The 25785-nt window shown below is 42.1% G+C and overlaps 1 protein-coding gene across 4 annotated transcripts in view; it reads left to right on the top strand.

The window, feature by feature from the left end:
- The window catches only part of MFSD2B (major facilitator superfamily domain containing 2B), a 133841-nt gene that overhangs the window by 39445 nt on the left and 68611 nt on the right, over positions 1-25785 (top strand). For all 4 annotated transcript variants that reach the window (XM_029596006.1, XM_029596007.1, XM_029596005.1 and 1 more), the window contains exon 4: positions 19354-19477. In XM_029596006.1, coding sequence (XP_029451866.1) covers positions 19354-19477 — 124 coding nt within the window. The remainder of the gene's footprint in view (positions 1-19353; positions 19478-25785) is intronic.

The following is a 25785-nucleotide window of genomic DNA, read 5'->3' on the forward strand; positions in this document are numbered from 1 at the left end:
TGGACGAGAGCCCTCTCTCTTTATTCCAGAGTATATGGCACAAAAATCTTTCTCTCCTGTCAATTAGTGAAAGAAGGGAGTGCATGGTGAGGTATCACTTCTAACAGAAACTCCGTCTGGGTGAAGCTGGGAGGCCTCACCAAAGTGTACAATTTTTTATTTTTATTTTTAAGGTTTATTAACTGAAGCAAGAAAAAAATATACCGAAATCAGAAAACATTTGTCATGCATATTGCCACATGAGCATTCAGCAGATATACAAAAACACAATGAGAAATATAACTACTAACAGAATTTTTGAATTAAATCCCCCTTTCCCCCTCTCCCAGGGCCTTAAAACTCACATTATATGCAAGCCAGGCTAAAAAGGTTGGCTTAATGAACAATAGTTTGCAGGAGGACACATTAATAACAGAAAACCAAAAGGGAAAGGGAAATGTAAAACCATATAACAAATACAGATGGAACCAATAGACAAGACTGGCACACCCAAAAAATCAATATTAAGGAAGCTATTGGTACCAATGGAGAAAAGGCTGCCAAACCTGGAAGTGTGTACTCACCTTATCCTTTCCAATGGCAGAAAAATAAGATAGATTATGAAGATTCCAAAGCCGCCGAAGAAATGAAGTAGAAGAGGGCACTGCCTCCTGTTTCCAATAAGCAGCCACCTGGCTCCTGCCACGCCGCACATAGTACATGATCAATTATGTTCTTTTCAGTATAAGTCCAACAGGTTGGATATTGCAAAAGAAGATACATTTTAACCAAATATGATGTTCAAAGAGCTCAATGCACATAATGTTGATGTAATACATTTTCAAAAAGGAAGCAATTTTGGACAAGTCCACCAAATATGATAAAACGACCCGACCAGCCTACATAATCTCCAGTATTTGTCAAAATAATTAGGGAAGAATGTATGTAATCTCAGAGGGGTGAAGTACCACTGATACAAAATTTTATAATTAGTTTCTATGACAGCAGTGGATATTGAACTCTTGGCCATGGCAATATAACACTTGTCCCAAACATATTCCTACATTCAAACATGTAATTGGTTGGGAATTTGGGGGAGTCAATCACATGTTTGAATGTAGGGATATGTTTGGGAAATAACATAACATATAATTTGGAAATCAGCCCTTTCCTAGCATGTTGTTGAAACATAACTCTTCAAAATCAGATAGGGCTCGAGCAACATAAGCCTTAATAAGTGGGGTCAAGAAACAATGTGACAACTGTAGATAGCGGTAAGATTCAGAATCCATGAGATCAAATTGTAGTTTTAAATCATCAAATGATAACAGCTTATTATCAGTAAATAATTGTCCATAACACCATTCCCTTTCTGGGTCCAGTGGGAAAATGCATATATAGAATCAAATAAATAATAAATCCCTTTACACAGACCCAAGGGTAGCACTGGTGAAAAATATTGGTGACCTGTCAAGTGTTTCCTCCAATACCACCATAGCTTCAAAGTTAACTTAGAGAAGCGATTGGTTCTATTATAATGCCTCCCCAATTCTGGCAATCCCCAAATTCTAAAATCTAACAAACTTTGTGGCAGGGTAGCTTGTTCTATATCAACCCACTGCTTATGAGCAGACTGGGAGGACCACTCATAAGCAGCTCACAAATGAACTGCAGCATAGTATTTTGTAAAATCAGGGACAACCAGCCCACCCTTCAGTTTGGGAAGAAAAAGCACCCTCTTAGTTGCCCGAGGTGCCCGTCTCTTCCAAATAAAATGAAGTGATTGCAAAAAAGCAGGGGGAACTTCAGTAGGTAGAGACTGAAAAAAATAAAGCTACCTGGGCAAGATGGTCATTCTGATAACGACTATGTGACCTAATCAGGAGAAATTATAGGGAGACCAAATATCCAAATCTTTAGAGGTCTTTTCTAATAGAGGGGAGTAGTTCATAGCAAATAATTGCTTCCAATCCACCCCCAACTGAATACCTAAATAGTGAATACCATGCATCGCCCATTTAAAAGAACATAAGAACATAAGAAATTGCCATGCTGGGTCAGACCAAGGGTCCATCAAGCCCAGCATTCTGTTTCCAACAGAGGCCAAAACCAGGCCACAAGAACCTGGCAATTACCCAAACACTAAGAAGAACCCATGCTACTGATGCAATTAATAGCAGTGGCTATTTCCTAAGTATAATTGATTAATAGCCATTAATGGACTTCTCCTCCAAGAACTTATCCAAACCTTTTTTGAACCCAGCTACACTAACTGCACTAACCACATCCTCTGGCAACAAATTCCAGAGCTTTATTGTGCGTTTAGTGAAAAAGAATTTTCTCCGATTAGTCTTAAATGTGCTACTTGCTAACTTCATGGAATGCCCCCTAGTCCTTCTATTATTCGAAAGTGTAAATAACTGAGTCACATCTACTCGTTCAAGACCTCTTATGATCTTAAAGACCTCTATCATATCCCCCTTCAGCCGTCTCTTCTCCAAGCTGAACAGCCCTAACCTCTTCAGTCTTTCCTCATAGGGGAGCTGTTCCATCCCCTTTATCATTTTGGTTGCCCTTCTCTGTACCTTCTCCATTGCAGTATATCTTTTTTGATATGCGGCGACCAGAATTGTACACAGTATTCAAGGTACGGTCTCACCATGGAGCGATATAGAGGCATTATGACATTTTCCATTCTATTAATCATTCCCTTCCTAATAATTCCTAACATTCTATTTGCTTTTTTGACTGCTGCAGCACACTTAGCCGACGATTTTAAAGTATTATCCACTATGATGCCTAGATCTTTTTCCTGGGTGGTAGCTCCTAATATGGAACCTAACATCGTGTAACTACAGCAAGGGTTATTTTTCCCTATATGCAACACCTTGCACTTGTCCACATTAAATTTCATCTGCCATTTGGATGCCCAATCTTCCAGTCTTGCAAGGTCCTCCTATAATGTATCACAGTCTGCTTGTGATTTAACTACTCTGAATAATTTTGTATCATCCGCAAATTTGATAACCTCACTCGTCGTATTCCTTTCCAGATCATTTATATATATATTAAAAAGCACCGGTCCAAGTACAGATCCCTGAGGCACTCCACTGTTTACCATTTTCCACTGAGAAAATTGACCATTTAATCCTACTCTCTGTTTCCTGTCTTTTAACCAGTTTGTAATCCACGAAAGGACATCGCCTCCTATCCCATGACTTTTTAGTTTTCATAGAAGCCTCTCATGAGGGACTTTGTCAAATGCCTTCTGAAAATCCAAATACACTACATCTACCGGTTCCCTTTATCCACATGTTTATTAACTCCTTCAAAAAAATGAAGGAGATTTGTTAGGCAAGACTTCCCTTGGGTAAATCCATGTTGACTGTGTCCCATTAAATCATGTCTTTCTATATGCTCTACGATTTTGATCTTGAGAATAGTTTCCACTATTTTTCCTGGCACTGAAGTCAGGCTCACTGGTCTATAGTTACCCGGATCGCCCCTGGAGCCTTTTTTAAATATTGGGGTTACATTGACCACCCTCCATTCTTCAGGTACAATGGATGATTTTAATGATAGGTTACAAATTTTAACTAATAGATCAGAAATTTCATTTTTAGTTCCTTCAGAACCCTAGGATGCATACCATCTGGTCCAGGTGATTTGCTACTCTTTAGTTTGTCAATCTGGCCTACTACATCTTCCAGGTTCACAGTGATTTCGTTCAGTTCGTCTGACTCATCACCCCTGAAAACCATCTCTGGAACTGGTATCTCCCCAACATCCTCATTAGTAAACACGGAGGCAAAGAATTCATTTAGTCTTTCTGCAATGGCCTTATCTTCCCTAAGAGCCCCTTTAACCCCTCTGTCAACTAATGGTCCAACCGACTTCCTCACAGGTTTCTTGCTTTGGATATATTTAAAAAAGTTTTTATTATGAGTTTTTGCCTCTATGGCCAACTTCATTTCAAATTCTCTCTTCACCTGTCTTATCAATGTTTTACACTTACCTTGACAATGCTTATGTTTTATCCTATTTTCTTCAGATGGATCCTTCTTCCAGTTTTTGAAGGATGTTTTTTTGGCTAAAATAGCCTCTTTCACCTCACCTTTTAACCATGATGGTAATCGTTTCGCCTTCCTTCCACCTTTCTTAATGCGCGGAATACATATGGACTGCGCCTCTAGGATTGTATTTTTAAACAATGTCCAAGCCTGTTGAACACTTTTAACCTTTGCAGCTGCACCTTTCAGTTTTTTTCTAACTATTTTCCTAATTTTATCAAAGTTTCCCTTTTTAAAATTTAGTGTTAGAGCTGCAGATTTACTTATTGTCCCCCTTCCAGTTATTAGTTTAAATTTGATCATGTTATGATCACTGTTGCCAAGTGGCCCCACCACCGTTACTTCTCTCACCAAATCTTGCGTTCCACTAAGAATTAAATCTAAAATAGCTCCCTCTCTTGTTGGTTTTAAGTGAATCAAACTGAATATCATTAAGGGAGACATTCAATAATTCTGACTTGCTCATATTAATCTTAAAACCAGATAGCTTACTAAATCTATGTAATTCATGAATTAGAATGGGCAGAGACAGATGTGGTTGTGCAACAGTAAACAAGATATCATCCACAAATAAAGATATCTTAAATTAGGCATGACCCATGGGGATATCTTTAATGTCAAAAACTATATAATGTTTATATCTAAAGAGTCTACCTTTTAACATTCTTTTGACGATGGAGGACTATTTTTAGAAACAGTAAAAAATTATTTAAAAAAAATATATTTTTTGAACTATTAAAGAATGATGAAGGTGAATGATTAGAAGACCGGTTGGTGTCTTGTTTTGAAGTCACACAATGTCAGGCTTGCTGACACCTTCTTAGGCTAAAATTTCAATAATTTCTTGGGTTCCACATTGTTGTTTTTGGATTTGGTTACTGTGGTTAACCGCTGACTCCCTTGTGTTTGAGTTAGATATCTTTAATGTCCCCATTTTGGGTAATCATCCCTGCCAACATTTCCATCACTAAGGCGAATAATAAGGGTGACAGCAGGCCACCCTGCCTGGTACCTTGACCTAACTTAAAAATATCTGAGTAAGATCCATTGACCTTTATCCGCACTTTCAGGGAAAAATACATAGGGGCAGATTTTCAAAGGGTTACACGCGTAACATACGTGCGTAACCCCAAAAAAGCTGTCCCAAGCTGCCCCTGCGCGCGCCAAGCCTATCTTGCATAGGCTCGGTGGCTCGCAAGCCCCGGGACACGCGTATCTCCTGGGGCTTCGAAAAAGGGGCGGGAAGGGGGTGGGTCTGGGAGCGTGGCGGGGGTCCAGGGGCAGGAAGGGGGCGGGACCAAGGCCTCTTTCGTTGCATCTGTGCCGGGGAATGGCGTGCCGGCAGCTGGCCGGCACGCGCAAGTTACGCCTGCCCAGAGGCAGGTGTAACTTCTGCAACAAAGGTCAAGATGGGGGTTTAGGTAGGGCTGGGGGGCGGGTTAGGTAGGGGAAGGGAGGGGAAGGTGGGGAGTGGCGGAAGGAAAGTTCCCTCTGAGGCTGCTCTGATTTCGGAGCGGCCTCGGAGGGAACTGGGAAAGCCATCGGGGCTCCCTTAGGGCTAGGTGCACGCAAGGTGCACAAGTGTGCACCCCCTTGCATGTGCCGACCCTGGATTTTATAACATGCATGCGGCAGCGCATGCATGTTATAAAATTGGGCATAAATTTGTTCGCACCGGGTTGCGCGAACAAATCTATGCCCGCGCGTATCTTTTAAGATGTGGCCCATAGCATGTAACAAGGTAAAAAAATTATGACCCATCCCAATCTTCTGTAGAACTTTAAACATAAATGCCCAGTGTACATGGTCAAATGCCTTTTCAGCATCAATAGCTATGAGAACTGTTGGTATTTTCCCTTCTCTACCATGCCAAATCAAGTTCACAATTTTATGTATGTTATTGGTCGCTTGCCTACCCGGCATGAAACAGACTGATCTACACGGACCAAGTCCGGTAAGATATTGTTCAATCTCCCAGCCCAAATCTTCACCAAATCTTTAAATCTAAATTCAGTAATGAAATTGGCCTATAGGAGCCACATAAGGTATTATCGTTACCGGCTTGGGCAGAACTGTAACGCCCGCTAATGCCATAGAAGAAAGCAAAACTGGATTAGTCAATAACTGATTAAAGACACTTTGAAGTGGAGGGATCAACAAATCCCTAAATGTTTTATAAAAAAAAAGTCCCATATAGCTATCCAAACCGGGAGCTTTATTGAGTTTAAGAGTTGATATAGCCCCAAATATTTCCACCTGGGAAATCTCTCCATCTAATCTTTGAGAGACTTCCTTCAACATGACCAGTAAGGGAACACCATCTAGATAAGAATCAATATCTGATTCTAATATAGAACTCTCACAGCTATATAGCTCCTTGCAGAAGTGAGCGATCCCATCTCTTATCAAGTTATTATCATGGACAGCAGCCCCTTTTCCATCTTAAATCTTCAATATTTGGCTGTGGGAAATTTGTTTTTTCAACTGCCAGGTGATCAACTTGCTAGGTTTGTTTCCTTCCTCAACCCCCCCCCCCCCCCCCCGGCAAGATCCATCTAGTCTATGTTGAATGTCACTACACATAATGGTTTGCAACCTACTCCTTTGTGCATCCAATTACTGCAATGTTTTCATACCCCCAAACTGTTTATGATGCTGTTTCAAATGTTTAATAGATAATAATAATTCTGATTTTTCTTTTAAGGGATTCTTTCTCACTGCCACAGCTTTAGAAATAAGCTTACCACATAAAACAGCTTTAAAGCAATCCCAAAGGGTCTGGATGGTCACATCACCTAAATCATTTAACCAAAAATACTCTTTAATAGCGACACAAAGTCTCTTATCAGTCTGCAATGAGTCATTCAACCTCCAGTATTCTTGTCCTTTATCAGTCTGCAGTAACCAAAAATTCCCAAAAAAGGGGGTATGATCTGACCAGGAAATCGGACCTATGCCAATCTAAGTGCACCCTTGGATCCAGAATTTATCTCCAAGCAACATGTCTATCCTTGAGTAGGAGCTATGTACCCTAGAATAAAAGGTATAATCTCTCCCCGTTGGATTCAATACCCGCCAAATATCTTGGAGGCCCCATGACTCTTGGAAGAATTTCAGTCTTGTTCTCTGTGTTTTTAGACCATTTCTATGTGTAGGAGAATTATCAATATTAGGGTTGGATGAGAGATTAAAAACCCCGTCCATTAACATGTGTCCTTGAATAAAATCGCTCAAATCATGTTCAAGTCTCATGAAAAATGCCCCTTGGGCAGCACTGTGGGCTGCCCAAGGGGCATTCTATCCTAACGTTATTAGGATAGAATCTATCTTAACAAGAAATTTATGTACCTCCCCTCCCTATCTTTTCTACTATTCAAGACTTCAACTTCTAAATCTTTAGAAAACATAATACCTTCGCCCCTCTTTTTCTTTTGCAAATTATTGGAGGCTAAGAAGATGTATGGAAAAGAGCTATTCCTCAGTAATCGTTCATCTTTTTTAATAAAATGTGTCTCTTGAAGACAAAAACCAGAAGCATGTCTACACCTTGCCTCCTCAAATAAAAGTTGCCTCTTCTAAGGAATATTAAGATCTTTCACATTTAAAGATACAATTTCAGCCATATTTTACAAAGAAAACCCATAAAAAGCAATGCAGGGCAACCTGCCTTTCAAAGAAAGTCGAATCTGGAACATTCAAGCCCACTTAGCCTTTCCCCCCACCCCCACCCCAGAAAAACCCTGTTCAGTAAGCAAAAAGATGGATGATAGAAAAAGCAACACACCAAGCAAGAGGAATGACGCCTCCTGTTATGGCGAAAGTATCACAATCTTAAACAGTGGCTATAGTAATACATTAACTATACGGATATCATCATATAAAAAGAAAAAAGGAGCATATCAAACACTGTCCTGTAGGGAATATGCAAAGTAGAACTAGAACCAGAAAGATGAAGATGACCAAAGTCAGGTTCCAGCAGCATGGTGAGAGAGATCCCCGTTAGAAATTTTCCATAGGCGCTTGCCTCCCTTGTTGATACACTGCCATCTGGTTGCTTCCTTACAAGGGCTGGGGCGATTATCCACACTAGCCTCCTTGATATCAATACCCTTCTAGTGCAAAAGACCCTCCACAGCCTCCGGTGTGCAGGCAGTAAATGATTGGCCACTAATAGTGAAAGAAATGCCAAAAAGATGATGAGAACTTCACCATGAAAAAGCATATAAGCTAGAAAATACATGGTTTAATCACGGACATACCCTATTATAAACATTAATGTTGCTTGTAATAAGTAGTTTTCTAGTTTCAGTCTTTTCAGTTTTTACTGTTAAATGTAATATGTTGTTGTACTTGTAAACCAGAGTGAGGGCTGCTAGCTATACCTTGGTATAAAAAAAAACTCTTAAATAAATAAATAAAATAAAAATATAAGCAAATTAATAAAAACAGGATACACCAAGCTGAGAATACTTCATCGGCTGAAACCTCTACTAACAATACAGGACTTCCACACTGTCTTATAAACACTAATATTTTCAAACTTAGACTACTGCAACTCCCTATTACTAGGCCTACCTTCAAGCTTACTAAAACTATTACAATTACTCCAAAATGCCTCTGCTAGACTATTACTAGGGACAAGGAAATTTGACCACATCACCCTCTTGCTGATGGCAATGCACTGGCTTCCTGTACAAGCCAGGATTCATTATAAAGTATTAACCCTAATCTTCAGTATTGACAACAATACTGACCAATGCTTATTAGGAGTGACACTTGAACACTACTCACCACAGACCCCTAAGATCACAAAACAAAGGACTTCTAACGGTGCCTTCTACCCAAAACATACATCTAACGTAAATAAGGGACCAAATACTTTCCATAGCAGGCCCCAAGTTGTGGAACTCCTTTCCAGAGTCACTAGGCCAGTTAACAGATAGAAAGAATTTCAAACGTAAACTAAAAACATGGCTCTTTAGAAAAGCCTATGATTTAACTTAAAATACCAATATTCTGATAACCTAAATGTCAGTACAAGATGCAATGGCAGTGAAGTGAGCAATAAGTAATGAATGATGTAAAGTGTATAGGTAGTACAATTAGAATCTGCATTTGCTATAATGTCGACTTTTAAAATGTACGAATATGAAGTCTATAAATCTGCTGACATGTTGACCAAGAATATATATGAATATGAACAAAACATAAAACTGCTATGATGTAGCCCCAAATTATGAATGCTGGCAACAGAATGTGATTATCATCCAAGAATATGAACGCTGATTTTGTAAACCTTTATGATCTTATTCTGGAATGACAGTATATAAACGCCTAAATAAATAAATAAAAAGGATACAACCACTTGTATCTGATGTTACCAGTGTGCAGAGAGTCTGTAATATACTTCATGTGCCGTCGTCGTTGCAGGGTTATGGCAGAAATGTCATAAAAAATTTGTATCTTCAAGCCTTGCCATAAAATCGCTCCCATATTTCTTGCTTTTTGCATTATTCTGTCTTTTACCAGAAAATCATGCAGGCAGGCTTTAATATCCCTAGGTCTGTTGTTAAGCGCTTTCCCCAGGAATCTGTGAGCCCAATCAATCTTAATGTCTACTACATCTGGATCAGAGAATTCAAAATTCAAAATAACTTTGCAGATATATTGAACAAGCAAATTGTAATCAATGGAACCTTCTTTCTCTTTAACATCTCCAATCTTAATGTTGTTCATACGGGAATGATTTTCTAAATCTTCCATTTTATCAGTGAGTTCCTCTGACAACTGTTTTATCTGCTGAATGTGTTTGGATTGCTGCGTCACATCTTCTGAATGGTCTTCAGCTTTTTTCAAGATCTGACACTCTCTGATCCAAGTCATCAATGTTGCGCTGCAATTCCCCCACAGCGTCATGAATTTCCTTTTTAACGGCCATGATATCATTCTTTAAATCTTTGAACCAGGCCAAGAATTTGGATCTGGTCAGCCCCGCCAAGCCGCTATCCACCTCACTATCCATGCTTCAGGCATGTCCTTTTCGAGTGGATCCCTGCCAGCCTCACCGGGATCTGTTTCCTTCAGATAAGCCACAGCCTCAGGAAAGGAGAATTTTTTAAAATCCACTGTTCTTCAATGAGTTGCCATCATGCAAGGATCAATATCGCCAAAACAGTAGGGCTCAGAGAGTGCCGAAACACTTATAAAAGCCACTTTTAACACTATGCCATGCGGCGCATAAGCTTCAAGCAGCCATATTGGACAGATTTAATGTGAAAGTGTCGAATCTTGTTAGGAGGGCAACAAAGTCTATTAGAAGCCAAGAAATGTCCGATTAGAAACTTTTATTTATGGAGACATATTCCTTTTTAGGCGAGCCTGACTCAGACCGGGTTTCGCCCCCACATTGGGGCTGCCTCAGGGGCTAAAATACACAAACGACATACATAACTGAACAAAACAGGACATATAAAATCATAATTAAAACCACAATAATTCACTGATACATATATAATGGTTATATAAGAAGTACCTTGAAGTCCAAAAATCTAATTGACCGATGATTTAAATGTAAGGCGGAGTTTTAAAGTTGTTTTCAAGACTATACGATGAAGTCTATTATGAGGGTCAAACTAATTTTGATTCATTGAGTTCACAAAATGAGATTTTTGGATTTCAAGGTACTTCTTATATAAATATCACATATCTACTTATTGGTCCAACCAAAAAAATTGTAGGTGACCGTGGTTTGCTAAGTGATTTTCACATATATAATGGTAACATATAAAGCAGTAAAATTTTTGTTCTTAATGAATGGTGAAAAGTTCAGTTGAATAAGGATGTGCCGAGGCGCCGGATGCAGGGAGGACCCCCGTTAACAGATCGCTCGCCCAAGGGCCCCCCCCCCCCATCTTATCGTCTGGGGCCGGCTGCGCTGCCCGTTTCCGCATTCAGGGAATAGAGATGGCAGCCCTCCATCCTTCTGCTCCGTGAAGGTGGAACACCAACCACTGGCATCCCGCTCCGTGAATGCCTCTGTGGCTACTGCCGCTCCGTGCAGTGTTTTGCTGCCTCCTCTTTATTTACGTCCTCTAGACTTGATGGATCCACAGTGTTTATCCCACACCCCTTTGAAGTCCTTAACAGTTTTAGACTTCACCACTTCCTCCGGTGAAGTCTAAAACTGTGAAGTCTAAAACTGTGAAGTCTAGGCTAGGCAAAATTCCATTCAGCCTTGTGGCCAATACCCAGGCCAGAATTTTCAAGTCTAAGTTGATCAGTGAGATTGGCCGATAGGAGCCGCATCCTTGTTATGGAATTTTTCTGCAATTGTGTTTCTTTGCAGGATGTTGCCAAATGAGTAAATCCCACCTCAGAGTTATATCTTGAAATGCGGCTAGAATTAGTTCCCCAGTGAAAAGATATAAAGTTTTCAAGGCTTTAGCAAGGCACAAAGCAGACACTGCATTGTTACAAGAGTCATCTTATGGATCTTGAACATGACAAATTGAGAAGAGAACAAAGAGGATGGGTACGGTATGTTTATTTCACAAGCAAATATCTTTTATACCTGAGAAGATTGTTGTTGATCCCAAAGGACGTTTTGTGATAATTAAAGGAAGTCTATTTGGAAAGATTTGGTGATATGCAATTTATATGCACCTAATGTTTATGATCACAATTTTTCCAAAACATAATTGATCAGTTACACAATATGGATTCCTGCTCTGTCTTATGTAGGGGGGATTTTAACATTTTAGCGGATCCCTTACAGGATCGTTCTACAGGGTCTTTGATGTAGCACTCGTCTCGGTGTTAGGATATCCCTTATTTTCGTCAGTGTCTCAATTTGCTAGATGTTTGGCATGTCCTGCACCCGCAAGGACGTGACTTTACTCATGTGTCCAGAGCCCATGCCACACAATCTCACATCGACTATTTACTAATTTCCCAAATTAGCTTCTCTCTGGTACTTTCTGCAATTATTGGACCCCTGGAGATCTCCAATCATGCCATAATTTGAGTCGATTTACAATGGCAAGTGCCCTAGGATGGTAGTCAAACCTGAAAATTTCCAGTGCATATTTATGAGAATAATTCTTTTAAACAATTTATAAGAACATAAGAAATTGCCATGCTGGGTCAGACCAAGGGTCCATCAAGCCCAGCATCCTATTTCCAACAGAGGCCAAACCAGGCCACAAGAACCTGGCAATTACCCAAACACTAAGAAGATCCCATGTTACTGATGCAATTAATAGCAGTGGCTATTCCCTATCGGGCCATTTTGGACGCCCCAGCTTTACCCCTTATTCATTAAGGGGTAATAGCGTGTCCAAAACGCGCGTCCAACCTCCCCGAACCTAATAGCTCCCGCAACATGCAAATGCATGTTGATGGCCCTATTATGTATTCCTGCGCGATACAGTAAGTAAAATGTGCAGCCAAGCTGCACATTTTAAGAAATTAGCGCCTACCCAAAAGTAGGCGTTAATTTCTGCTGGCGCCGGGGAAGTACACAGAAAAGCTTTTCTGTGCACCCTCCAACTTAATATCATGGCGATATTAAGCTGGAGGTCCCGAAAGTTAAAAAAATAAAAAAAAACAAATTTAAAATGGGCCCGCGGCTCACGGGTCGAAAATTGGATGCTCAATTTTGCCGGCGTCTGGTTTCCGAACCTGTGGCTGTCAGCGGGCTCGAGAACTGACGCCGGCAAAATTGAGCGTCGGCTGTCAAACCCCCTGACAGCCGCTGCTCCTGTCAAAAAGGAGGCGCTAGGGATGCGCTAGTGTCCCTAGTGCCTCTTTTTACCGCCGGCCCTAATTTTAATAAATTAAAATACTAAATTGCGCACACAGGAGAGTGGCCTGTACGCGCGCTGGGAGAGCGGGCGCTTGCCCGCTCTCCTGTGTTTTTATTGTATCGGCCCGTAAGTAAACTTGATTAATAGCAGTTAATGGACTTTTCCTCCAAGAACTTATCCAAATCTTTATTGAACCCAGCTATACTAACTGCACTAACCACATCCTCTGGCAACAAATTTCAGAGCTTTATTGTGCATTGAGTGAAAAAGAGTGAAAAAGAATTTTCTCCGATTAGTGCTACTTGCTAACTTCATGGAATGCCCCCTAGTTCTTCTATTATTCGAAAGTGTAAATAACCGATTCACATCTACTCTTCAAGACCTCTCATGATCTTAAAGACCTCTATCATATCCCCCCTCAGCCGTCTCTTCTCCAAGCTGAACAGCCCTAACCTCTTCAGCCTTTCCTCATAGGAGAGCTGTTCCATCCCCTTTATCAAGAAGTGGGAGGATTTTCAGGAGTTTAATGGGGAACACAAGTTGAATCCCACTTTGTTCTGGGAAACTGATAAAGCAGTTTTAAGAGGAGAGATTATCTCTTTTGTGAGTCAGCAAAGAAAGAATTTAGATAAAGAGATTCTTAGATGGGAAAAAGAGGTAACTCATGCCAGAAAAGTCCTAGCAAATATGCATATGGAAGAGGCTAGAGCTTCTTCTATAGCTGCGCGAGTAGCTTTGAATACACTTATCCATCAGCGAGCAAAAAAGTCAATTTTTTATTATAAATTCAAACTACATCAATTAAGTAACAAGACTGGCAAACTGCTGGCAGGCTTAATCAAATGACAGGAGGGGCAGAAATTTATAGCAGCTGTTAAATATAACTCGGGTAAAGTTGTTAATGCTAAACGGCATATATAAGAGGTATTTTAAAACTTTTTTCGGGAATTATATACTAAACAAGAGATTAATTCGGAATCTATACATCAATATTTGGAAAATGTTTGTTTGCCTAGTCTTATTATGGAGGTCCAGTTGGCTAGATTAAATGCGCCAATATGGATACAAGAAATTCAAGTTGTCATTCAGCAGGCCAAACTGTATAAAGCTCCTGGACCAGATGAATATGGTGGAGAGTTTTACAAACTATTGAGTGTCCAAGTATCATCTCCTCTGATAGGTATGCACAAGTTATAGAGGAGGGTGCTTTTACTTTTGGCTCCAATAAGGCATTAATCACATTAATCCCTAAGCCTGGTAAAAATCTTTATAAGCCTGAATCCTAAAGACTTATCTCCCTTTTAAACTTTGATATGAAACTGCTGGCTAGGATCATGGCAGAGAGACTGACGCCTTTACTCCCACATATTATCTTGGAGACTCAAGTTGGGTTTGTGTGACACCGCCATTAGGTGGTTAATAACAGAAATATTTTGGCCTCCCTGATGGTGGTGAGATTTTCCAAACTGGATTCCCTTTTCATCAGTTTCGATGCAGCAAAAGCTTTCATTTGTATAGATTGGAGCTTTCTTTTTGCTGTTTTAAAGAAAGTGGGGATAACAGGTACTTTTTAAAAATATGGTTCAACTTCTATATTCTGCACCCTGGGCGTCTATTTTAATTAATGGGAGGCGGACTGAAGAGTTTGAACTATAGCGAGATACTCGACAAGGGTGTCTGCTTATTGCGGCGGTTACTACCCCTAACTAATTAAACTAGATATTTCACATTGATGCAGTTCCAACACTGCTCTCTACATTAATGGTGGGGGTGGAAGGGAAATAGAACCAAAAGGTTACTAAGAGCCAAGAGAAACAGATAAGTATGAGAAAAAAAAAAAGTGCGAAGCTTGCTGGGCAGACTGGATGGGCCGTTTGGTCTTCTTCTGCCGTCATTTCTATGTTTCTATGTTTCTATTTTCTCTGCTATTGTTTCTTCTTTCTCTAGAGCCATTGTTGAGGTAGATTCATTGTTCCAACGCAGTTCGGGGGGGGTTCTTATTGGAGCCTCTGAATTTAAAATAGCTGCATTCGCTGATGATATGCTGGTGCATTTAACTAACTCTGTTGATTAGCTTCAAGCATTTATTCCGGAGTTTATGGAGTTTAGAGCTGTCTCAGGACTGAAGCTTAATTTGGATAAGTCTGGGGCTTTAAGTACTACCCCACAGGGGCAGCTTAACTGGGGTCAAGATTTTCCTTTAAAGTGGGCAGGAGACTCATTTAAATATTTGGTGATCATTCTACCTTCAGATGTTACTAAGCTATATAAATTAAATGTTCCATCTATGTTAGCCTAGATGAAGGCTAAGTTTAAGCTACGGCAAAATCTCCCTGTTTCCCTTAGTAAGCAGGGTAAATTTGTTCAAGATTGCTCTCTGTTGCATCCATCGGTCTCAGATAGCTTCGACCTCTGTGCCTCACCTTTCTTCCTTCTCTCTCCTCAAGCCTTGGGAAGATGTTCGCTATGATTCCCTGAGGGCCTCCTAGGGTGTGCGCGCGCACGCCACCCACGTTTTAAACCACGTCATGGCGGGAACCTCGGGGGCGTCCCCTCCGAATGATGTCATCACATCCTGGTATTTAGCTTGCCCTTCGTTTGCTAACAATCTGAGTTAGCAAGGATTGGATTGGATTGGACTGCCTCCGGTCTAAGCTGCTCTGCCACTTCCTAGCTGTTGCAGGAAGCTCTCTCGCTGCCCTTCAGAGTAATTCATCGCTAACCTGGGTACCCGCTCCTCGGGGGCCCTTATGCTCTCTTTCAAGTACCTATCTGGGATATCGGGTACTCGCTCCTCGATGACCTGCTCTCCCTACTCTGGTGCCTACAACTCTACTACTTCTGCCTGCTGGGATCTTCATCAGTACAGCTATCTACTTCAGTGAGTACTAACCTTGTCAGTCTGTCTCACCTTCAGCTTCAGCACTCGGAGTCTTCATCCAGGATCTTCCTCTGCTACCTTGCGCTGCCTACTATCTACTCCAGTGTGGGTCTGGTCTCCTCAGCTGTGGACCCTTGGACTACTTCTACTGGGTTACCTCACTGCTGCCCGCTCCCCGGGCAGTTCCATCAAGCTGTATAATAAATACAAATTCTCTGTGTCTGCGTGTATAGAGTCTAGCCTAGTATTGCGGTTCCTCACGGGGCTCCTCCCCGTGGGAATGGCCATCACCGCAGTACCCAAGAATCCACTCCAACATCTCAAAACCATAACACTCTCTTTCTCAAGTGGTTATACATGTTGCAAGAATTGCCCTTGCAAATTTTAAAAAGGGATGTTCAATTGTTCGGATGCTATATGGGGCAATGTCTCATGTTTTGTAACAGGGTCGGAGATCTCGGCTATGACTGGCTTGGTTGATGGGTACATGGAAAACTGGGGCGCTTGGACTTCCAGATATATAGAGAGGAATAACTGGGCATGTCAACTATGAATTCTAAAGGATTGGCTGTGGGATACGGCACACTACACTCCCTTAGAGATAGAGAAAATCTTGTTTGCTTCCTTACATCTGCACTCAGTTTTGCATGCTCAGATTAAGGATTTACAGTCTTCTTTAAAATTGGGACATCTTTATATGGCGGTTCGGGAGATGTAGTGTATACTGTGTTCCCAATTAGGTCACTTTTCTTTAATATCTCCATATCTACCAATCAGTGGGAATCCACAGTTCTCCCCAGGGTCCCATTATAAGGTATTTACTTCTTGGAGAGCTAAAGGGGTCACCATCTACATCAGGTTGCTGGGGCTGATGGGCATATACTTCCTTTTTTGGAATTAAAACAATTGTTTACTTACAGACAGATCAATTTGCTTATGTACAACTATGACACTATGTGGATAGTCTGCCAACTGTTCATCTTTAAGAGGTATTTTGTGATCAATTGGAAGATTTCTTTCAAATTGAGGATTTTAGGAGGGCGCAAATTTCTTGGCTCTATAAATCCTTATTGATGATTCAGCCATTAAGGTCTCGGTCTTCTTTGCTTGATAAATGGAATAGTGAACTCTCCAGTACGTTTGGACTTTCAGTTGAGGGCAGGGTTTCACTGTATCAAGACTTTAGTGTCCTCTGTGAAATTGAGGGAGACGCAATTTAAGTTCTTAACACGTGCTTATCTTTTTCCTGTGCGGGCGTATAAGGCTGGTATTGTTGCCACTGATATCTGTCAGAAATGTAAAAGAGATAGGGGGACGTTGGATCATGTCTTTTGGTCCTGTGAGCCCATTATAAACTTTTGGAATGGGATTCAAGATTTTTTTGAAGCCATGCTTGGGCAAAATATTTCATTTTCCCCTGAGGGTGTCCTTTTTGATGATTCTGCTTCTTTTTATCTATAGCATAAGGGTAATAGGTTTTTACTACATAAGGCCTGTTTGGTGGGTAAAAAGAGTATTCCCTCAATGTGGACTTTAGAGGAAGCTCCATCGCATTGGGCCTGGAGAAATGCCTTCCATGAGTTGATGTTATTGGAAAAAATGGGAGTGGGATGTTTAAATAAATGATAAAAAAGTTTCTTACAAACTTGGAATGTGTATCTTCAAATTTTGCCAACTAAGATCCGTAGTTTTATACTTAAGGATATGTTAGTGTGAATATTGCCTTATTTTATACAGTGTGCAGTTATATGGGATTTTGGACACAGTATATATAGTTGATTTGGTAAGTAATGGAACTTGATTTATGGTGCTTGCCAAGTAGAGGGGAAGGGGTTGGGTTTGCTCCCAGGGTTTAGAGGGGTGTGTTCACTGCTGAATGTATTCAAAAATAAAAACTTATTGTATTTTCTATTATTGGTGGCGAACGTCAGAGTAACCACTTGTCTCATATGTTGTTGTATTCAACTTTAATAAACAGTTTGAGCAATTAACTCTTCCACAAAATCTACCACTGAGCTGCTGCATGAAACAGGGGGCTATGGTTACAGGATCCAAATCAGGGGCAGAATACATGCATGCAAGGGGCATATACAAAGGGACCCTAGCAGCTGGGGAAAGGAGGGTGAAGACTACAGACTGAGGAAGGCCTGTGACAGCACAAGAGGCAGGCACAAATGGGTAGAATGGGTGACGTGATCTTTATCTGCAGGCATGTTTTATGTGTCTCTATTCCTTTTCAGCAATTATATTGTTACCGGCAAAAAAAGTGAGCATGTAAAAAATCAGCTTTTATTTTCACTGCAGCAAAATAGCATCATAAGCAGATCAGAGATCAGAGAGTGCATGAAAGAGAGTTAATCGGTTCTGACCAGAGAATAGGGAGCCCCAGAAAATACCAGAACTGGTTGCTTTGCTGGGTATTCAGTTTAACACTGACCACCGCATTGCCTTCTATCCCATGCGGGAGTGTAGCGTCACACACACAGTCACCTTTGTTTCCAATAGTATTTATTCACATTATCCTTTTGTGAACTACTTGTTCAGCTCAAAACTGCAAAAACAGTTGCTGACTCCAAGGACAATTAGAGAAAACAGGCAGAATAGGATTGTTATAAAAGGGATTAAGCTGTTTTCAATTTCATGGTTTATTTATTTATTTATTGCATAATAACATTTGCACTAGACACAAAAACAACTTGTATATAAATTAATCAATCTGCTTTATTAACAGACCGCTTAAAAGGAGTGTAAAATAATTTGAGTATTAGAGTATGCCAAATGCAGATTTAGGAAATGGAACACTTATGGTCTGATTCAAGAAGACTCTTCTCCCATTCTGTGTCTATGGGAAAAGACCTCAAGGAATCAAGCCCTTACATTAATAAAAATGAAAACCATTGCCAAATGAATCTTTAAATGTGAAATGCCTAAAGGCCTGCTAAATATGTCATCACAGAGCACAAGTAAAATAAAACAATGCACCAGTCCAACAAAGCACAGTATTTGTACAGTAAAAGTTTAAAGGCACAAAGAAACAATATTTACATATAAGCAAACAGTGTATAGGCACCTAATACAGCATACAGTACATGCATTTATATTTTATTTATCGGGTATTTAGCTCATGCCTTTTCATTGGTAGCACAAGGCAAGTTACATTCAGGTGCTGTAGGTATTGCCCTGTCCACAGGTGTCCTATTGGGGGCTGGTGACAACCCATGCAGGAATAGCCTAGAGGTTAGAGCAGCGGTCTGAGAACCAAGGAGGTCAATATTTAACTCCTGATGATGTTTGTTTTGACCTTAGGAAAGTTACTTCCCCTGCTGTTGGCTCAGTTACAACCTTAGGAGTTGTTTACTAAGACTTTTGTCCCATTTTGTGTCTTTGGTGAAAATGCTTGGTAAATGGCCCCTTTAGATTGCAAGCCCTCCAGGGAGAGGGAAACACCTACTGTACCTGAATGTAACTCACCTTGAGCTAAGAAATAAATGAGCAATAAAAGTGATAGATAAGTAGAATTACTTGTTATTGAGCTACAAATATTATTTCATCAGACCAATCCAGTAAATCAACTTACTGTAACAAATTAGTAGAATGTTCCTTCCTTCTCTTATTCTAGGATAATTGGATGCACTCCATTTCTGACTGTCTCCTATTTTTTCCTGTGGTTTGCACCTCCCTTTGTAACAGGAAGAGTCCTGTGGTACCTGGCATTCTATGCTCTCTTTCAAGCATTAACCACGGTAAGAAGAAAACTTGCTGTCCTTTGTATTATTCTATGAAATAAGATAAAGTCCTTAGGTTTTCAGTTTGACTGTAACAGTGGCATCATAGGCGGGACTAGAAGTGCAGACACACAAACTGAAAGCATAAGTGGTAGGGACCAAGACTGGCACCATAGCAGCACCGCGGATCCTATCTTGCCAAGCTACCGAAGAGGAACACCGTGGCCCCCCAGAGCAGCTCATTCCACGGGGCTGCTGCAGTCTGTCCACACATCACCCTCAGAGCAGGCCAGCAGAGCTTATCTCATTGCGCTGTGGAACAGCCTGGCAAGGTGCTGTAGAGAGGCTAAAGAGGAGGGAGGGAGGAGCCGGGGAAGAGAGAGAGGAGATGGGAAGTTTGAGAGGGAACGGGGATGGGAGAAAGAAAGGAGGGATGAGGAGAGAAGTGAAGATATCCCCCACACCTCCCCACACACATAGTCCACACATACCCTTTCTCCCACATCCCACACACCACACACACCCCACATCCTCTCCATATAATAACCCAGACACCACACACACTCCACATCCCCTCCACATACACACACCCACGCACGCCACACACCCCATATCTCTTCCATTTACATCCAGCCACACTTCACATTCCCTCCATATAATAACTCACACACCATTCACACCCCACATCCCCACAATATACACACTCCCACATGCCACACACACCCCACATCCCCTCCATATATTCACAGCACACACACATCCCCTCCATATATATACACACCCACATGCCACACACACACCCCACATCCCCTCCATATATAAACACCCCACATAGCAGAACCAGGGGTCACGATTTGAAGCTCCAGGGAGGAAGATTCAGAACCAATGTCAGGAAGTATTTCTTCACGGAGAGGGTGGTGGATGCCTGGAATGCCCTTCTGGAGGATGTGGTGAAGACCAGAACTGTGAAGGACTTCAAAGGGGCGTGGGATAAACACTGTGGATCCATAAAGTCAAGAGGCTGCCAATGAAGAGTGGGTGACTCGCCAGAATGATGGCTACTGCCTGGAGTCAATACCCTTATTAAATAAACATACACAGGCTTACGGTGACTCCAACATCGCTCTAAGCTTCAACAGCAAGAGGAAATGTGGAAAAAAGGATTCACACTCACAAAGAGGGGAGTAGCTGGCTTGTTACGGCGGTTACTACCCCAAATCAAATAAGCCTGATACTTCACTTTCAATGCATATACAGCAAAGTTCTCTGATTCAACGGCAGGGGAGAAGAAAAACTGATACTTCACACATCCAGCAGAGCTCTCTGCTTCAACGGCAGGGGAGAAGAAAAGAGGGTTCGCACTCACAAAGCGGGGAGTAGCTGGCTTGTTACGGCGGTTACTACCCCAAACCAAATGTGCCTGATACTTCACTTTCGATGCACATCCAGCATGGCTCTCTGCTTCAACGGCATGGGAGAAGACTTATACGTCACGCATATCCAGCATAGCTCCCTGCTTCAACGGCAGGGGAGAAGAAAAACAACCAATAAGGGCTAATAACATAGTCTGGGTAAAACAAATAAGCATGGGTGCAGCTTGCTTATTGCGGCGGCTACTACCCCTAACGAATCAAGCTAGATATTTCACTTGGATGCAGCTCCATCACTGCTCTCTACATTAAAGGTGGGGGTGGAAGGGAAATAGAACCAAGAGCTAAGAGAAACAGATAAGTATGAGAGAAAATATGTGTGAAGCTTGCTGGGCAGACTAGATGGGCCATTTGGTCTTCTTCTGCCGTCATTTCTATGTTTCTATGTTTCTATATACACACACCACACACACATCCCCTCCATATATATACACACCCACATGCCACACACACACACCTCACATCCCCACCATATAACCCCACACCACACACCCCCACATCCCCTCCATATACACACACTCAAAACCTACATCCCCTCCATTTATATAACTCACACACCACCCACGCCCCACATCCCCTCCACATCCAGACACCCACACACCACACACACTCCACATTGCCTCCATATGCACACACCCACACACATCCCACATCCCCTCCATACATACACACCCACACACACACCCACACACCACACATGCCCCATATCCTTTCCATAATCACACATCCACACACCACCCACACCCCACATTCCCTCCATATACATAACCCACACATCATTCAGAGCCCACATCCCCTCCACATATACATATCCACACAACACACACATACCCCACATCCTCTCCACATACAGATACCCACACCCCTTCATATACCCACACCCCACCCCCCCACACCCCACATCCCCTCCATATACATAACCCACAGTACAGTTAGAAGCCTTGGTGCATGGCCCCCGGCCATGGACTATCACGTTAATGACCAGGCTAGGTATGTTGATGGGGGGAGGGGGGAGGAAGAATATAAAAATATGGGAAACGTTTCTAGATAGTTGCAAATGAAGGCTCATGGCACCAGATCCCAACTCTAGTTCCGATTGAGTTGCAAGCCCAAAAAGATCAGGAAAAAACTGTTGGAACCAAAGAAAAGCAGCTTTGACAATAAGAAACTATAGCCAGTATTTATTTTATATAGCAAAAGGTATTTTTCTATTACTTTTTGACTGCATGGATAGAGTAAAATAGCAAGGGTTGATTTAGCTAGGATCTCTATTTTTTTTTTATCATGAAAAGAAATGTAAAGCTCTAAAATTACTCCCATAGACTACAATGGGAGCTAAAGGGCTGCAGCACAGGACCTTCCAGAAGATACTGCATCCTAGGGCAGGAGTAAATATATTTTGCTTGTAGGACTCCCAGGAGGTTAATAAAAGGGCCAATATAAATATGTGGGTGCATAACCTTTTGTGAGCAGGTCTGTGGATACAGCAAAGTGTGTTAATGGGGCATCTGTGGTGGTTCTGCCTCCTGTGTATCCTAAATATATTTTGTCCACCCTGAAAAACTACAAAATAGTCCCTTTATTTATTTTTTACTTGCCATTTTTTTGCTGCTCCTTGGAACCAGTCATGAGCTTTCATTCAGCATGAGATAGGTGTTTCTCTCATTTTTATATTCCCTTCGTAAGTCATTGCAGTAATAGTCCTCAACCTGGGGACACAAACCACAGCTCCCTCTAGAATCTGGCTAAAGTGAGTGCTAAATCTAAACACTAGGGAGCGGATTTTAAAAGGGTTACGCATAGGTTCAGCGGCATGCGCAAGCCCCGGGACACACGTAAGTCCCGGGGCTTTGCTAGGGGGCGTGTCAGGGGCGGCGCGACGTTCGGGGCATTCTGGGGGCATGACCGAGGCCTCCAGACCAGCCCCCAGGTCGGGTGATGGCGCGCCGGTGGGCCACCGGCGCACGCGAGTTATGCCTGCTTCAGGCAGGCATAACTTTTGTGATAAAGGTAGGGGGGTTTTAGATAGAGCTGGGGGGGGGGGGGTTAGGTAGGGGAAGGGAGGGGAAGGGAGGGGAAGGTGGGGGGAGGCAGAAGGAAAGTTTGGAGCGGCCTCGGAGGGAATGGGCAGCACGCACAGGCAGGGCCGGTGCAAGGGGATTTGGCGCCCTAGGCGAGCCTTCTCCCTTGCGCCCCCCCCCCCCCCCCCCGGTCTCGGCCCCGACCCTTACCTCATTCTCGATCACGCCCGCTGACTGGGGTTTTCTGGGTCGCAAGCAGGTTGGGCACTGCTTGCGGCCTGCCAAACTCCACTCCTCTTTGCCACCACTTGCGGCTCCATATGGCTCGCACCCAGTGGCGCACCAAGGGTCTCCGGTGCCCGGGGGCCAATGCATGTGTGCCTCTCCAGCATCCCCCCTTAATCCTTCTTGTACTAATGCTTAAGGTCACAGAAAATCAGTGGTGTCTCCAGACAGAAGAATTGGGGGGGGGGGGGGGGGGGCGCCAAAATGACATTTCTTCATCTCACCCACCTCTATAGCATGGATCCTGCTTTAAAATTGGTTATTAAAAAAAAGTGTTAATAAAAAAGTCCAAAGGGTCCTCTGCGTTATTTTAAAAAGCTGGCCAGTTTCACACTATAAAATTATGTTGATAGCCTCAGTCAACTGATTCTATGTGGCTATGAGAGTGAAGTCAGGAATATATAGGAAGGAACAGAATGTCAATATAAATCCTGTACCTCCAGTTCTGTAACTCTGTGCATCCACTGAAATTCCCCCAAACAATGGAGCTTGGATGTTTCCCTTACAGCTCATCATACTGAAAGATATTTTCAAATTCTGGTGTCACTTCACAGTAACAGCAGCACAAACAGCTTCCACTGCCAGGCACATTGTGAACTAACACAAAACACCACAAAAAAGACACTCAAAATCTATACTGCAATCCCATCATAACATAACAGTAATAACACCAAGGACTCAAACAACAATAACCCTACCTGTGAATAAGCAAGGGTAAATATTACACTGGGTCCTAGAATACCAATACTCCACCTACTGAGGAAACAAAACAAACCCGATTGCTATAGATCCCTATGCTAGCAGAATCTCTCATCATGGTCACACACACAGAGCAGAGACAGACCCTCACCAAATACAGAATACAAAATAAAGGAGCACAAATTAGAAAAAACTGAAATGGAAACCCCAAGAAGCCAGACTCTGTGTATTAACAATGGAAAAACAGAACCACCATTCTTCATAAAACAAATAAAATCAAGAAACATAAAGCATCAGTTATAATAGTAAAACCATACTAATAAAATAATATTTTAAAACTACTGATAAATAGAATTTCTATTAATTAAAATCATATACATTTTTTACAATTTCCTAAAACCAATAAAATATTTCAAAACAGCACATATATCAAATAACACACAATAATTAAAACTAATAAGGATTTTAAAAAGCCCCTGCTGTCCATACATGGGAGCTCTTGATTGAGGTTATCCTCTCTCTCTCACACATACTCACATGTCCATTCTCTCTCACACATACACTGTCACATACATACACATTCATGCTCTTATACCCAACCATAACCTCTCGCTCTCACAGACACTGACACACTCAGGCTCTAAGGCATTCTCTCCCCCTCCACACCCCCCCCCCACAAACTCTTACTCCCCTGGATTTTCTCATACACACTCATGCTCTCACTGGCTCCCTCACATACACACAAACACACACTCCCAGGCAAGCTTCCAATCGTTCTCACACAAACACACACACACACACACACACAGGCAAGCTCCCAGTCATTCTCACACTGACCCCCAGGCGGGCTCCCATTCATTTTCACACCACTCCCTCCCCATCCCCCAGGCATGCACACATTCATTCTCACACCCAGACCCCCAGGCAGGCACCAATTTATTCTCACACACACACATACAGCACAAACAGGCAGGCATCTATTCTCACACATACAAACCCCAGGAAGACACCCATTCATTCTCATACACAGACACACCCTCAGGCAGGCACCCATGCATTCACACACATACACCGCCAGGCAAACTCCTATTCATACACATGCACACACTAAAGGCAGAGACCCCCCTCTCTTTCTTTTGCCAGCAACCTCAGAGCCTCTCTCATTCCTCTGCTGCCACTGTCACTGTTGCTGTATGGCTATTGCGGAGGTGCTGATTGCTACTATTGGCACTGAAGCCCATTCTGCTGCCTCCTCTGTGCAGGCCTCATGGTACATTGTGAGATCCGCATAGAGAAAGTGCTACTCTTGCACATTCCCAAAGATTACATGTTCCAATCAGTAAAAAATAATTTATTTTTTTTTACATTTGCTGTCTGATCTTAGTTTTCTAATCAGTTGGTCACAGGCTTTTTTTTTTTCCACCTTCCCTTTCTTATTTTTTTGCCAATTCCTTTTATAACATATTTCTTTTCTCTCCATCTGTCTTCTTCCCTCAAACACACAGTCAGGTTCTCATTCTCACATGCTTTCTCTCTCTCTCACACACACACATACACAGGCACTCACTCTCACATGCTCTCTCTCATACAATCATGTATACACCGTCTCTCTCTTGCACATGCTGTCTGACTCTGGCACACAGGCTCTCTCTCACTCCCACATGCTGTCTTGCTCAAGCACAGGCTCTCATTGTCACATGCTCTCTCTCATACAATCATTCATACACACAGTCTCTCACTGGCACATGCTGTCTGACTCTGGCGCACAGGCTCTCTCTCACTCCCACATGCTGTCTTGCTCAAGCACAGGCTCTCATTGTCACATGCTCTCTCTCATACAATCATTCATACACACAGTCTCTCTCTTGCACATGCTGTCTGACTCTCACAC

Source organism: Rhinatrema bivittatum, chromosome 3 (genome assembly GCF_901001135.1).
Source record: "Rhinatrema bivittatum chromosome 3, aRhiBiv1.1, whole genome shotgun sequence".
Lineage (NCBI taxonomy): Eukaryota > Metazoa > Chordata > Amphibia > Gymnophiona > Rhinatrematidae > Rhinatrema > Rhinatrema bivittatum.